The sequence below is a fragment of the Leuresthes tenuis genome, unplaced genomic scaffold (genome assembly GCF_036924035.1).
Source record: "Leuresthes tenuis unplaced genomic scaffold, fLeuTen1.0.hap1 SCAF_6, whole genome shotgun sequence".
NCBI classification, from domain to species: Eukaryota; Metazoa; Chordata; class Actinopteri; order Atheriniformes; family Atherinopsidae; genus Leuresthes; species Leuresthes tenuis.
Genome location: NW_027325360.1, coordinates 9,111,926 through 9,126,396, shown reverse-complemented (window position 1 = coordinate 9,126,396; position 14,471 = coordinate 9,111,926). Strand labels below are relative to the sequence as shown.

Genomic DNA, 14,471 nt, shown 5'->3' with positions numbered 1-14,471 from the left:
GCAAATCTCTTCTTACCCCAGTGCTTAGAAAACAGTTGTCAGCTGACAGATTTTGATCACTAACAACTCAGCAATCATCACTAGCAGCATGTACAGCCTCGCTGATGTCGTACATGGCCTCTTTTACAAATGTCAGCTTCTAAAGCTGTGCCCTCATCATTACTGTGACCTTACTGCGGCCGTCATTAGAACCGTGTTTATCTGTTCCTCTACCGTGATCCGCATTTACATCACATCTTAATACCCAGCAGTTTATATTTACAGAAAGAAAAGGCTAATAATTGCCTTCATAATTAGCACGGACTTCAAGGTGCGCTGTAGTGGCAATGGTAATATCAATTCCACTCAGTTTTATTTGTGCACTGAGCTGACTTCTTGTTTATCTAAGAAGACCATAATAAAACAAAACGAAAATGAGCCCGAATACGTGTCAGCTCAAGCTTCAACTGATCGTCTAAGTATTCCTGTCGCCTACATAAGGCCCATATACCTGCATAGATTGCTCTGCCTGTTCTCTGAACAAACGGTGACATCTGGCCGGGCCTGTCATCAACAATAAAGCACCTAATCAACAGACATTTGCAGAAGGGGGAAAACATAGCAGAGGCAGATAGATTCAGCTTCTAGGAGAACTATTGTCTCATCTGACTAAGAAGCCTTTATTTTTTGCTGAGTGTGCAAGGTGGATTTTGCTGTGAACAATGGCAATTTCTCAATGAACCTCTACTATGGATGAAAATGAAAGCTTCTAGTTAAGGTGGGGTGCGCATTTTAGAGCTATGATGCATGACATGTTGCCCTAACTGTGTTTTTCAAATATTCACATATCTAGTTCAACAAGTGTTTGAGGACTTTGCTTAAATAAAATCATATATTCTTACATGAAAAATAACAAACACACTGCACCACCATACTGGCTGTGCAGGGCAGGTGTTTAAAACATTGCCAAACATGCAGAATCCTTTCGTTTTCAGCTAACATCAACTTCATATAACCGGCAGTGTTAATACCTGAGTATTAATCCTCTTAATCATTTGACTCTATGAAAGGAATAACAAAACACTGTCCCTCAGTTGTTACACAGTGAGTCTGGTCCACGCAAACCACATGTCATTTGTAAGCCAAATTGAAGGAGAGTGAAAGCAGATTTCATGGACTCTCGTGCATATGAAGAAACATAACGCAGTATTTTCTGTAGATATTAAGGTATGTCATCATGATCTCCTCTGGTTTGCATTCTTATACATCAGTCAGTTTGGCTGTATTTGGAGATGTCAAAAATAACTCCACCTTTTGATGGCATGGTGCACTAAAATATCTTCTACCCAATAGGAACCGGATTCAGAAAACTGTTTTTGGGGAATGCAGCATCCACGGACTTATGTAATCGCTATACGCTGCAGCCATTGAATCTGAGTGATGCTGAGAGAAAAACGACTGCACACTTAAGCGTTTGCAAAAGTAATGCAATTTGGAAAGCAACCGATTCAAAGTCGGACGAGTTGCTCAAATGTTAAAAAGCAAAGAGGGGGGTACGTCTATAAGAGCCGGTGGGTAACGCTCACGGCAGTTTCATTCCCACAGATTTCTAATTCACAGACGTAATGGGATATTGATCACAGCGCAACTTTTAGGTATGGATAATAACGAGCCGAGTTACTCTAAAGACTTATGATACCACGCGCACGTAGCATCACGTTCTCTCGCGGATGCTGCAGGAGGACAGGCGCACTGCATTCTGAAACGTGCGCCTGTGGTGCGGATCTGCGGCAGCTACCTTTGGCCGGCATCGCTCCCAAAAGAGCCCATGGTCCGGAGCGGGTTGGAGGGATTGACCCAGGTGGGCTCTGGCGTTTTCTGCACATCTGTCTTGACGTCTGGATCGATTTCGGAAGGCGAGGGCGTCAGTTTAGCGCCTGCCATTACTACCGGGTGTTACCTCCAGCAATACGATTCCTCCTCCTGGTGTTGGAACAGGCTCAGTCAGCGACCGACACCGCCAGAAAACCGCATCCTGGTCTCAGTGGTGGTGCACGAAGGCGGAGGGAGAGCGCCCCCCCTCCTGTCGCATCACAGAGTCTTCAGACACACTGAGGAAACAATCAGCTTGTCCCCTGGTTATCGAGTCTTCCTCCATCCCTGATGGAAATAGAGAGGAGCTGTGTGAATCTGCGCTCCAAACGTCGTCACGGTGTAACGTCAAGCTCTCAACCAACCCGACGGGTTCTCCAACGAGTTACATAACGAAGATGGACAAAGTTAATGATCTCCCATTTGTCTTGATCAGAACCACCAGTCGTTCGCCATCCTCGTGGTCGCCACAGTCGCCTGCTCGCCCGCGTTTTCTCAAGATTAACGGATTCCTAATGAGAAACATGAACTGCCATTGCTTAGACACCAGTCATGAGAAAACAAAGTAAGATGAGCAGGTGGCCCTGGTAAACAGCCCTGGTACAATCATGCTGCTTTGCATAGAAAGAAAGGAAACCTGAACCTCATGACACAATGTACGCAGTCCACTTAAAAACACGTTAAGTGAGGGATATACAATCTGTGTGACTCCCGTTGGGATAAAAGAAATAGGAGGCAAATCATAGTTGATTTGCTGCATTTAATAATGATTTTATCATATTTGAATTCTTAAAGATGATTCTAGTATACATGACATTCTCTGGCCTGGATTTCTAGTTGGCAACTCCAGAAAAGCCATTACAGTAATTACTTCTCATATCCTGATGAGGACCTCACAGGTCTGTTGGTAGTCATGTACCGACTGCAGTGCTCCAACAATGCCAGAGCAGCAACAGGAGCTGGACTCCCACTTTTAATGCACTTAGGACACACACGACAAAACTCCACGCTCTTTGCAGCAGACATTTTGAGTTCAACCTCCAGGACACACAGAAAATCATCCGTTTATAGTCACCGTGGGATTAGAGACTTAATGCCCAACAAGACGTGGATATCTGGGAGGTGAAAGAATGAAAAAATAATAATCCTTAAATTCCCTCCAGTATATGTGTGTGGGACATCAGTGTAATCTATGTCCTCTTCTTAAACTCTTTGTTTATTTCGAGGATTTACAGGTAGAGGATACTATTCACCAGCTACTGCCAGTAAAGGCATTGGTGATGATGCTTTGTGTGTGCCACAGATCAGCTCCTACTTTATGAATATCAGTACTCCAGCCCTCCATTTACATCCTGTTTGATAAACAATGTAATCTAGCAGTTGTGGATAACTGAAAAGTGTCATTATTCATTTTTCCTTAGATAGAAATCCTCTTTTCTTGTATTCAGGCATAAAGCTGCTTTAAACCACAATTGCGGCGTGGACCTCCTCTTTTAGGTCACATGACTGAGGTTCCCTGCAGCTCTTTTACTTTGGCGTTTTTGTTACCCCTTCTTTTGTAAATTCATTCAAGTGTTACAGTGTGTTATTCTTCTCAACGTTTCTGACTTTCTAACGTTTAACTTTGGTGTTTTGCAAGTCGTTTGATGGTAATTTCACGTTGTTTCTAAATGCTGACGTCTAGCAGATTCCGATTATGTTAAAAAGCACAACGATGTGGAGTTAGTCACAAAAAAATGTGTTCTCGATGAAAGTGTGTCTGTGAATTAGGTGCTGGTAGATGTGCAAACCTAGTTCATCCCACTAAAGGAAGGGAATGATTGGACTGAGAGAGAACATCTGGATGTTCCAGATGACAGAGAGGGAGATGCACACAAGCTCATAGGTGGTAGAAACGAGGGTGGGGCAAGGGAACAAATGAGGGTACAGAGACACTTTGTGGTCAAATAGAAAACTACAGTTTGTGTGATACGGCTCTCATAGGAGTATCAGCAGAGGGGAGATAAAACCAAAAAAAACATCAGCCGGTGGTTGCTTCATGTGTTTTACATTTACATTTTATATTTAATGACAGATGGCACCATAGCCCTTTAACTTTAAGAAGTTGCTTAAACCTTTTACTTAATACAGAGACATCACAGAAGCTGATGACACCCACATCCCGACCAAAGGAAAATAAGATGAACGCTCTAAGGAAGTGGAAAAAAAAAAACAGCACAGGAAATCAATCTAAACCAGAAGCTGGAATGAATACAGCGTGATAAGTCAATCATTCGATTCATACAGGATTATTTACAACCATTATATTAGAGTTGCAAAAATGGGGAGCTATAACAAACACAGACAGAGAGCAGTGAGGCTCATATACCGAGTATTGGCGAGAGCTGGAAAAGCAATCAACTCTGAAATCCTTGGCAGAATAAGTTGGAGGAATTCTGCTAAATGATAACTATCCTTCCCTGAGATGAAATTAAAAAAACAAAAATAGGAGAAAGAGGTTTGAAGAAAGAGATGATGAATGCAGCATGATGCTGCACCATGCTGCCAATGCTCAGACTCTGTTGAGTTGTACTGTGGCAGAGAAAATGCAGTCGAGGGAAATGCTGAAAAATGGGCAATCACAGAGTCATTGTATATCATAAAACTACACATTGAAAGAAAATGTCAAATTTTCTCTTCTTTAAGTCACCGATAGGCCAGGAAAATAGTCCTCCCTTTAGATCTCAGCAACCAATGGGTGCGCCTCAGCTCCCGCTTCATGCTGCAGAAGGGCGTTAAGAGCTCTGATAATGTTTCCTCTGTCAAAACATATTAAGGCAATGAGCTGGCGCTGCTGTGGGCGAGCCGTCTGTCACTGCACAGTATTGCCAGGGAAGAGGAAGAAGTCGAGCTAATAACACCAAAGGTTTACACACAGGAGTGCATGGAAGCTACGCATACGCGGGGATGTCGTCTGCCTGGCCGGTGTTTTATCGGCTGGTGATTTGTGCAAAAGCAACTAATCTATTGATTATTACTCTGCGTTCTCTTCCAAGAGTTAGGACTGTAGGCACTGTTGAATGTAGAATCCAACAGTTCATTAAACATTTAAAAAGACAACCAATCTAGTCAAAACATCTATGTTTCCAGTGAATATCTCTCAGCCCTCTCAACCCGATGTTTTCATACCCTGAAAAGATCGGATTGAGTTTGTTGGGGTCTTCAAAAAATATAAACAAAACACAGCTGCTTTTAGTGTAATATTCATACAGAACCGGCCAAAGCATGTAAACTGCTCGTGTTTTCACCATCTTCCCTTTAAAAGCTCCATGAAAACATGCAGGCACATTTACTAGGCCACATTAATAACAAACAAGCTGAGTTTGATGAATAAAACAGCTGCTCGCAGCTTGATGCTGTGGCAGGAAAAGAAATGGCATCCTTGCCATCATTTGCATCCATTGGACCAGTTAAACTGTTTAATCTAGCACAATGATATTCAATCGATGTAGATATCACCTTAAAAGTAGGTGGACAAACATGATGATGCATACAATCACTGTTGTTTTCTTTGATTGCTGTAGCTCAGCAATGATATACTAGCCTCCCTCCTCATCATCTCTGTGGTGAAAGATGAGAGTTTTTTCTTTGTCATAATGCTCATTTGACAAATTTGAATAATGTAAAGATTAAATAAAGATTCAAGGCCATGCTTTTTTAGTCACTGGGCCTCTGACATCGACTTTACACAAATAAAAGCTTAAGAAAATAAATTATTCACTTCAAGTCAGGTAGCTTTTAAAAATCAAGAACAAAACATGATATTCTGTATATTAGCATATCCCACATCGATCGCTATGTAATGTCAGAGACATACTGGGTACTGTATGAAGCCCAGTCAAGGCCCTAAGTATAACAACTAAGAGCCACTGGCCAGCTGATGGATGATTATAACAGAAGATATTTAGCTATTCAGCTGGTGGACTTTCATGTCCAGGCTGTAGGTCTTACCAATGGGCTTCTCAGAAGCCACCAAAGCTGTCGTGATAGTAAAATTTCCTCTTGTTCTTTCGCTGAAGTCAGATAAAGTGTTAAAGAACAAAGACAAATACCAGCTATCTGGAGAGTGAAAGAGAAAGCAAGGTCAGATCACACATACACATGCGAGCGTGAGTAAATAACCAGAGAAGATGGCTTCAGAAATCCATTACCATTAGGACAACAAATGTCTCCAAATGAGTGACTATCCGTCTAAAAAGAGCAAAAAAGGGTGAACAAGGAGCATATGCCTGACAGTGGGATGTTCTTTTGAACATCCAACCTGAATTTTGACACAGACATTTTAAGTAAAGTAAGCAGCACATAGTTAATTAGCATACATACATGTATGTATATGTATATATATATATAGACAGCGTTATCAAGCCATTTGCCTTATTTTCCTTTCACAAATAAACTAACTGTAACTCATCAGAGTAACTTAATTGGTCGGACACAGAAGCTTTCAGGGATAATAACAGAGTGGGATGTTCCAGTCAATCACTGACATCAGCCAAAACAATGCTGCATCCAAAGTAATTACGGCACAAATACTGCAATGACTATCCTTATAATTACCTTTTGGCAACATTTTTAAGGCATTTTCTCCCTTTTCTTAAGAGCGGTTAGATATAATGCATACTTTTTACTCGTAAATCAGCTGCTGTCGAGTCATAATACCTTCTCAGCAATTTATTCAATACATACCATAGAGTGTTGTTTAAAAGTACATTCGTAAATAATGTTGCATTATAGTTGAAGAATGCCCCTGGGCTTTTTACTAAAATTACGCTGTAAATCCGTGATCAGTGAGCCACAGTAGCTACACTGATAATGACACATTTTCCTGATTAATCCGGCCCCAAAAAAGAGAGAGAAACTAAATTCAAATCGGCACTCGAGCACAGATAATATCACAAATCCATTTACACCAACAAATGTAAATAAAATAACATCCAAATTGATTCATTTACCTTTGAAAACAGTACAGTTTTATTCTCAACCGTTACAAAACCTCTCGATACTAAAGTGCAGCTTTAGTATTAAGGCCTTATGAATTTGTCTGAATATATCGGACATGTGACAACGTGTATTCTGCAATGCCTGAATTATCCTCAGTTTGATACCATATACTTCACACACACCCACAATACTGTATTCCCCTATTCTGTGCTGACAGCCTCATCCAAATGCCTCCATCATCACAACTGCTTATTAAAGTGTAACAAGCCAACTCCACCGGTGCTAATTAAGTTAGCAAGACAAAGCGCGGGAGTTAAACAGCAAATGCACCAGAGGCTTCAATGATCCAATGACCCAGAAAAGAAGCAAATTCTGAGGGGTAAACAAAACGCTGTTTTTCTCAGAGAATCCACAGGATAATTCTGCCTTTAATCACCTGTCCCATTTGAGCGATCCTACTGAGACTGCTCTCAGCCACTGTAATGTTCAGATGAGAGATGCCTGCTAATTCTTTTCTGCTTAGGCGTACTGAGCCACCTTGACTAATACCACCTCTGTGTTAAGAAGAAAAAAATCCGAACCGAAAGAGCTGAAACGAAGACTTCGACAAACTGAGCTTGTGAGTAACGCCACGCCTCAGATCACTCTCATATACACCGTCTACACATGCAAGGAACTGGCGGAACAAATCCCTGGGCAATCCCTACCCCAATAACACCTAATAAACAGAAAGTGGACAACATGTTCGGGGTCTCCACTCCTTTGTGGAAACAACATTAATCCTTACATTAACATGCAGTGTTATGACATGCAGTCATTCTGCTGCTGATTTGCACTAGTCCAGAGGACTTTAAGTGTTTCCCACCCACTCTGTGCCGATGGTGATGACTAATACCACCTATGGTCTAAGCCGTAAGCTCTGTCTGCTCAGCGGAAATGTGTATGCAACCAGCAACAACACTCACTTTCAAGCACAGAGGAATTTTAGGTAAGAGGACATTCAATAATCTCAGTTTGCTCCCAGAATGAGTAAAATGTCTCATTGTGTCGAAAAAGATCCATTAATAAGCTACCGCTAAGAGACGGGATCACAACAGTATTCCACTGATACCTCATATGCTTGGTGTACCAGGGTTTAACAAGGCCAATGGGCCGGGCCAACTGAATGACTATTTACTGCTCAGTTCCAGCCAGTGACAGTGTCCATCAATCATTATTTGACCTACAAACAACAGAGGTCAACTGCCAAGTCCCTTAAATTCAGTCTTTTCTGACAATACTTTCACTGAATATAACCTTTACCTGAGCTAATGCTTTGAAAATGATGTGAGTGTAAGCAGCTACTAAAAGAAAAATGGGCTTTTATAGCATTACCAAGGGAAAAGAACAACCAGGAGGTGGACAGCCAACAACACGTAGCGTATCTCTCAGTTTATCAGTTTATCATAAACTGCTAATTCAAGTCCAACTTCACCAGCCAAATAATGATTTCAGAGTTTAATAGAGATGATCATCAGTGTGTGCTCATTTACGACCAATCAGTGTGAGGATGACGACTGAGAAAAGTGAGCTCAGCTGCGCAGTGTAGTGAGCAGCAAGTAATCTTTAGAGCCTGATAAATCCTAGGAAAATTAATCATGATAAAACACATGAAGAACTGGCTTGACTGCATAGACAGGGGACGTCCTCATCAAATTAAGTAGCCAAAAAAAACAGGCAGCAGCAATGTAACAACTCTGCAGTAAGAGCAAAAGACTACTGAGAGCGGCAAACTTCCAATTTACATCTCAAAAACATTTACAGTCTAAATAAAACAGGTCATGTTATCAACGTACAGTGAGGCACATGTCATGAGCGTAGCTGCAGCCATTAAACTGTTGAAGTGTGGACACACCAACTGATTCACCTTAAATGAAACAGTCCGTGTTCAAATTTTGTCTGGAAGAGTATAAAGAGCTAGTAATATCCTTCCACTGCCACCTCCCCGTTTACACCCTGCTGTCCACAGAATATATTTAAAACATGGACTGTAATGTTCTTATAACACCTGGGTGCCTTATACAGGTATCAGTTAAATAGGAAATGCCATCCTAAATGAAAGTGAAGAGTTGGAATTGAGCATTTAGTGTGCAAACAGCCTGCGAGCTTCAAACTGTTCATCCAAAACGACCTCATCCTCATCCCTGTGGGCTTCCTTTCGCTCCACTCCTCTGTCCTCTTCCCTCTTATCTTTCATCCACACGATCCGACCCTTCCTCTGGGTTTTTATTTGTTCAGCCCTAATTTTCCCTTTGTATTTGCTCTCCATCTTATCTTCCTCGTAAACGCGCTCAGATGGAAGAAATGCACACATCAATCAAACCCCAGAAGGCACTTCCGTAACAGAATCAGTGCCAACAAAACAGCTGCTGCCAGTTTGAGTGCACGACTATGGTCTCAGGACATTTTATTCTGTTTGGAATTTGCCTCTGCGGTAAGTGCCACAAGAGATGCAATCCCATTTAATTGAATACATGCCATCTTTTTATCTACCACAAACCGGTGTCCGAGACTAGCTGTTGCTGGACAGCAGCTTATGTGTCAGTGCTGCATCACAAGTCCAAGTGCCAACTTGACACTGAAGAAGGTAATAAGAGACCAATTAATACGGCTCACTCTGATGCTCCCATCAGCATCGTGCTTTGATTAGAGGAGAAAACCTGAATGTGATTAGCAATGCGTAGGAATGATAGATGCAAGTAATTTTATCCCCGCTCTGCTGTCAGTGTTTGGTGGCTCATTTCTATTTCTGACTGATTGAGATTGGCTCCCCCACCCCTGACTGATAGAGAGAAATAAACCCACATACTTAAACGCAAATGCCCAATCAGACATTCACAGGTGCCCACACTCAGAGCTCATACATAGCGTAAACACTTGTGCAGACAACACTCACTTTCAGACAAACCCACACAGCCACCGCTTGCTTGTCAGAACCATGACTTCAGTGTGATTGCTCCTCTTCTGCACCCACACAGACAAGTTGTCATTATGGCCCTCTGACACCCAGCCCTGGAAATAATGGCAGCCCTGGAGGGAGATTTTCCTCCTCACCACTCGCACACACACACATCCCAACTGTACTCTCACTGTCTACATCACAGAGACACAGAGAATAACAGAAACACAGTGACTCACTCACAGACGGGTCAAACTTCAACAAACTTTGCTTCAAATTACCGCACGGTTTGTTCATTCTAACATCCCTGCACAGCAAAACGTGTCAATAACTTCTGCTTCTTAAACATGATGAAAGTGATCAAACATATTTAGCTCTTGTGATTTCTCCATTTTGTGACTCATCGTCCCCCTTTTCCTTGATTCTTCCTACTTGTGACCTGGAAATCAATCACAGCGCAACAAATTTAAGGAAAGTCGAAATTCTAAACTCTTAATTCTACAATCTAAATTCTAAATTCCTAAAATGCAGCTGGAGGAGAGACGAGGGTTGTCAGAGGAGCTATAGCAAGGCTGCCACCACTAACATAAACCACATTAATGCCGTGAAGTAAGATTAATTTATACAAGCCATTATAAATCCAGTTAATGCCTATCTGACAGAATCCATAAATGTATCGTATTTCATTGATTTTGATTTGAAAAGACAATTTCAGAGCAAGGATATCGCCTTTTGTTGAGTGCATTTCGATCTGACTCCTTTTTGCTGGTGTAATATCCTAGAGGAATAAATCAATAAAGTTGTGCCTGCACCCTTTATTGAGTTCTCAGCAAACAAAGTCAAAACCAAAATGACTGACTTTAAATGGGCTCATATTGGGTACCACAAAGGGCAGACCTCCTTCAAGCAACACACAAGATGAGGATGAGCCCCTGGAATCCCTCCATCAAAACAAACACAGCCAGCAGAAGTAGCTGCAAAAAAAGAGACCGTAAATAAATTAAAGAAGAGAACATGATTCAACCCTGGCACCAAAAGAACCACCACTTATAGGTAAGGCCTCAAAAGAATACTGTACCAACAACTTGGATCAGTCCCACCACAAGCCTTTTGCAATTAGAATGGTCCTTTGAACAGGTATGTATGAAGCTGGCACCAGTCTGGGCACAGATGAATTACCTCGATTTCTGCTTGGGAGAGGAGATCCCTTCAGGCTAGTAGCTGCCAGGACTTATTAGCGCATCTTATGCTACTATGATCAGGGACTGGCCCTCTGCGGAACTATGATCTCTGCCAGGGGAAATGCATTCAGGAATATGTTGGGCCTTGTTATGTTATCTGTCAGACAAAGTCACGGTACAAGAGAGCCAAATCCAGCACACTACATTAATTTCTCAGTCAGTACTGTAAAATCCAATAAGCTAACTTTATTCAGAAAAAACGACTGTCTTTAAAAAAAAGTAGGGAATTAGAAATTGTACCCTGCTATACAAACAAATGCAATGAAGTATAACTTTCCCTGCTCCCACACACCTGATTCAAATGAATGGGTCATCCTCAGCCTTCTGCAGAGCTTAAAGTCCTGACCCATTCATTTGAATGGGTCAGGACGCTACATGTCGAAGCGTCCTTGAGCAAGACACTGAACCCCACGTTGCCTCCCAGTGTATCACTGGGGTATGAATGTGTATAGAAAGATTAGAAAAAAGCACGTAGTTAAGTATCTTAAGACGTGCTGTATGAATGTGTGTGAGTGGGGTGAATGCGGCATGTAGTGAAGCACTTTGAGTGGTCAGTTAGACTAGAAAAGCGCTATACAAGTACAAGTACAAGTCCATTTACCATTACCATTTACCAGGCCTGCAGCCTATTACCCTTTACATTCCCCTCCCGGTATGACAAATGCAACGAAATAGAGACAAAAGGCCATGAGGGCAGGGGTTGCTGATTCTCCTCTGAGTCCGATTTGTTTCAGGGCTACAGACATACGCAGATGCCACCACATGCAAGCACTGAAGCATACATGTGTTAGTATCCCAGCAACAAGCTCTAATTACCCTTTGACTAAAATGGGGGATCAGCTGGGTGAAATATTCACAGAAACATACCAAAACCAGTCTTTTACACAAGCAGAACTGCAAGAGCAATGCATGACACAGTACTCATGCAAAAGTCTATTTAAGATAGGTTTTCCTGAGTTTTTTTCCATTGAGAGTGTATTTTATGCAGAGGAGAACTGTTGCCTTTTCTGCCTTTGGCTCCAGCAATTTATCTTTGATGCAATAAAGGAAACAATGTAACTAGCATTGTTCACTGTTGTGATCACTGCATCCACTGGGAGAGCCGAAAGAGCACGTGTGGGGGAGGGGTGGTGGTCAAACAGGCCACTGCTGATACAAATATTAAATGTGGACAAAAAGCTAGCACTGGAATAAAATTGTTTGGTTAAAATGAACAACAGGAACCTGCACAGACAAAGAGTTGGGGGTGAAACAGAATGTTACATTTACTTTCCATATAAAAGTTGTGGTTTAAAGTAAAATCTTAGTGACAATCATCTTTTATTCATCCAAGATACTATCTGTAGACGGTTCTCCTGTTATAACACGGCTGCTGCTGACAGCTGAAGAACCCTGCTGTGGAGTGATAACTTACACCCTGTCAGATTTAACCACTGATAACATCTTCAAATCAGAACAGGGTTTTTTCCACATTGGTTTTGCTGTATTAGCGAAGAAATTTGGTCATTTACATATGTCAGACAAGGCTCAGCCCGACATTGGTATGTGCTGGCTTTCACACACCAACACGTAAGCCACCTCACCTCTGTCACTACCTTCCCTGCCTTATCAGAGGTTAAAGCTCACTACTTCTGGCATGAAACGGCCAAAAGGTTTACAGGAAGATACGACAGAACCGCAAAGGAGGGCGAATGTGTGGCTTTGGAAAAATCCAACAGTATCAGAATAGTAAGATGAAACAGGGAACAGTTTTTAGTGGAAATCTCCTTTCAGCTGAGGTGCAACCACTGCATTTTCTCAATCTTGCAAACGTCAACCTTTACGTTGACACTCCTTCCTGATTATAATTCAAACGTGTCTGGCGCAGTATATCAGAGCAGTTCATATATTTCAGCATGTATAGTATTGGATGTTTAGTTAGAAATCAACAAAGAAACTATGAAACAGTGCTCTTCATTTCCTCTCTGCAAGCCAGTCCTGAGTGAGCTGGCCTCACTTCAGCACCGTGGGGAGCTCCACAGCACTCAGCAGTGGCTGAGGCTAATACTTTCCCTCCTGGTCTCATCCTTTGGTCTGCCTCCCAAGCTGCAGCAATAACTGAACTCTCAGAACACTCTCAAAGTCTCCAGCACTCTCATGACAGTGGCAGCCCTTAATGGGTCAAAAATGGGATATTTCACCCTTTGGGAAAAGAAACAAGAGAAAATGCACGCTCAGATCAGCCATGTTTAGACTTTTTCACACTTTTCAACAAACCACATTTTGTTAATGGCTACTAAAACTTTTAAGAAGCCAAGATGCAAATTTCTCAGTTGTTGCACAAATGATCTCAAAGTGCTCTAATGGTAAAAAGAAATACCCATTATGACTACAAAACCTTTTATGCCTCTGTTTGTTCTTTCTACTACTTTATGCAGACAAATATAATACCAAAAGCTAAATAAATTTATTTCCTTCCCCATTTCTAAATGGTTATTAAGAGAAATCATTCTGGAAATTGTGGCATAACCCTAATGGAGAAAATAGATGCCATAGTATTCTAACCCTCGCTCACAACATTTTCCTGTGAAATTGGAAGCTGGTAGATGTATGCACACACACACACACACACACGCACACACACACAGAGGCCCTTTGGGTAGCAAACCTGGGCAGCCTATCACATGCCACAGTAAACAATATAGTTGTGTTTTTCATGCTACCTGTCATCATTCTGAAATGTCTGGTCCCCAAGCAGCAAGTCCCTGAAGCGGTAACGGGGAGGAAGAGGAGGCACCTCTGTATCCACATCTGCCATCTTGAGAGTCGAGATGTCCAGAATAACACCCGAGTTGCTGCTGTTGTTCTTCTGCAAGGTCTCAGAGGAGGCCCTGTAAGACCGGAAGGAAAGCAGTATCTGCTCATCAAAGAGTCCAATTTTGCAATGGAACACCAACTTTTTAAACCTAATCCAAGCTAACAACTGAGACAACATTACCCTGCCTGGGAGTGTTTGTAGGTATTGTGGAGTTCACCCAATAATTCAATGGTCTGTTGCAGGTTTTTAGGATTTAGTGATCTGTGCAATGAGCAGTCTAAATGTGTTTGTAAAATCATTGTTCAGAGGAGAGTACTGTGTTCTACTGATATCTCCACATGCCAGTTCATTCATTTAGGACAACACTGAAAAAAAATGTGCTAAAAAAAACAAACAAATCATAATGCGGAAAAAGGGCCAATTTCAATCTGTTCCACATAATGTATTTACTGAGGATGGCCATCTTGAAAACAGCTGCTAATGTTTTTATAATGCAGAGTTATTGACTCTGACTGAGCGGTTATGCCTACAGCTGACAGAGCTTTGAGAACAGCTCAAAGAAAAGAAATCGTATTCTCCGACCCATGAGCAAAACTATGAACTGTTTTTTTAAAATAACTGATAGTTGTCATTTCCCACAAATAATTGAACTTGTGCACAATAG

The 14,471-nt window shown here is 41.7% G+C and overlaps 1 protein-coding gene across 12 annotated transcripts in view; it reads right to left on the bottom strand.

The window, feature by feature from the left end:
• kcnt1b (potassium sodium-activated channel subfamily T member 1b) overlaps positions 1–14,471 on the bottom strand; it is a 60,197-nt gene that overhangs the window by 42,026 nt on the left and 3,700 nt on the right. For 11 of the 12 annotated variants that reach the window (XM_072387445.1, XM_072387454.1, XM_072387453.1 and 8 more), the window contains exon 3: positions 13,713–13,880. In XM_072387445.1, the coding sequence (XP_072243546.1) occupies positions 13,713–13,880 (168 nt within the window). Of the gene's footprint in view, positions 1–1,777; positions 2,341–13,712; positions 13,881–14,471 lie in introns of those variants that run through there. The other variant, XM_072387452.1, reaches the window with a different exon arrangement.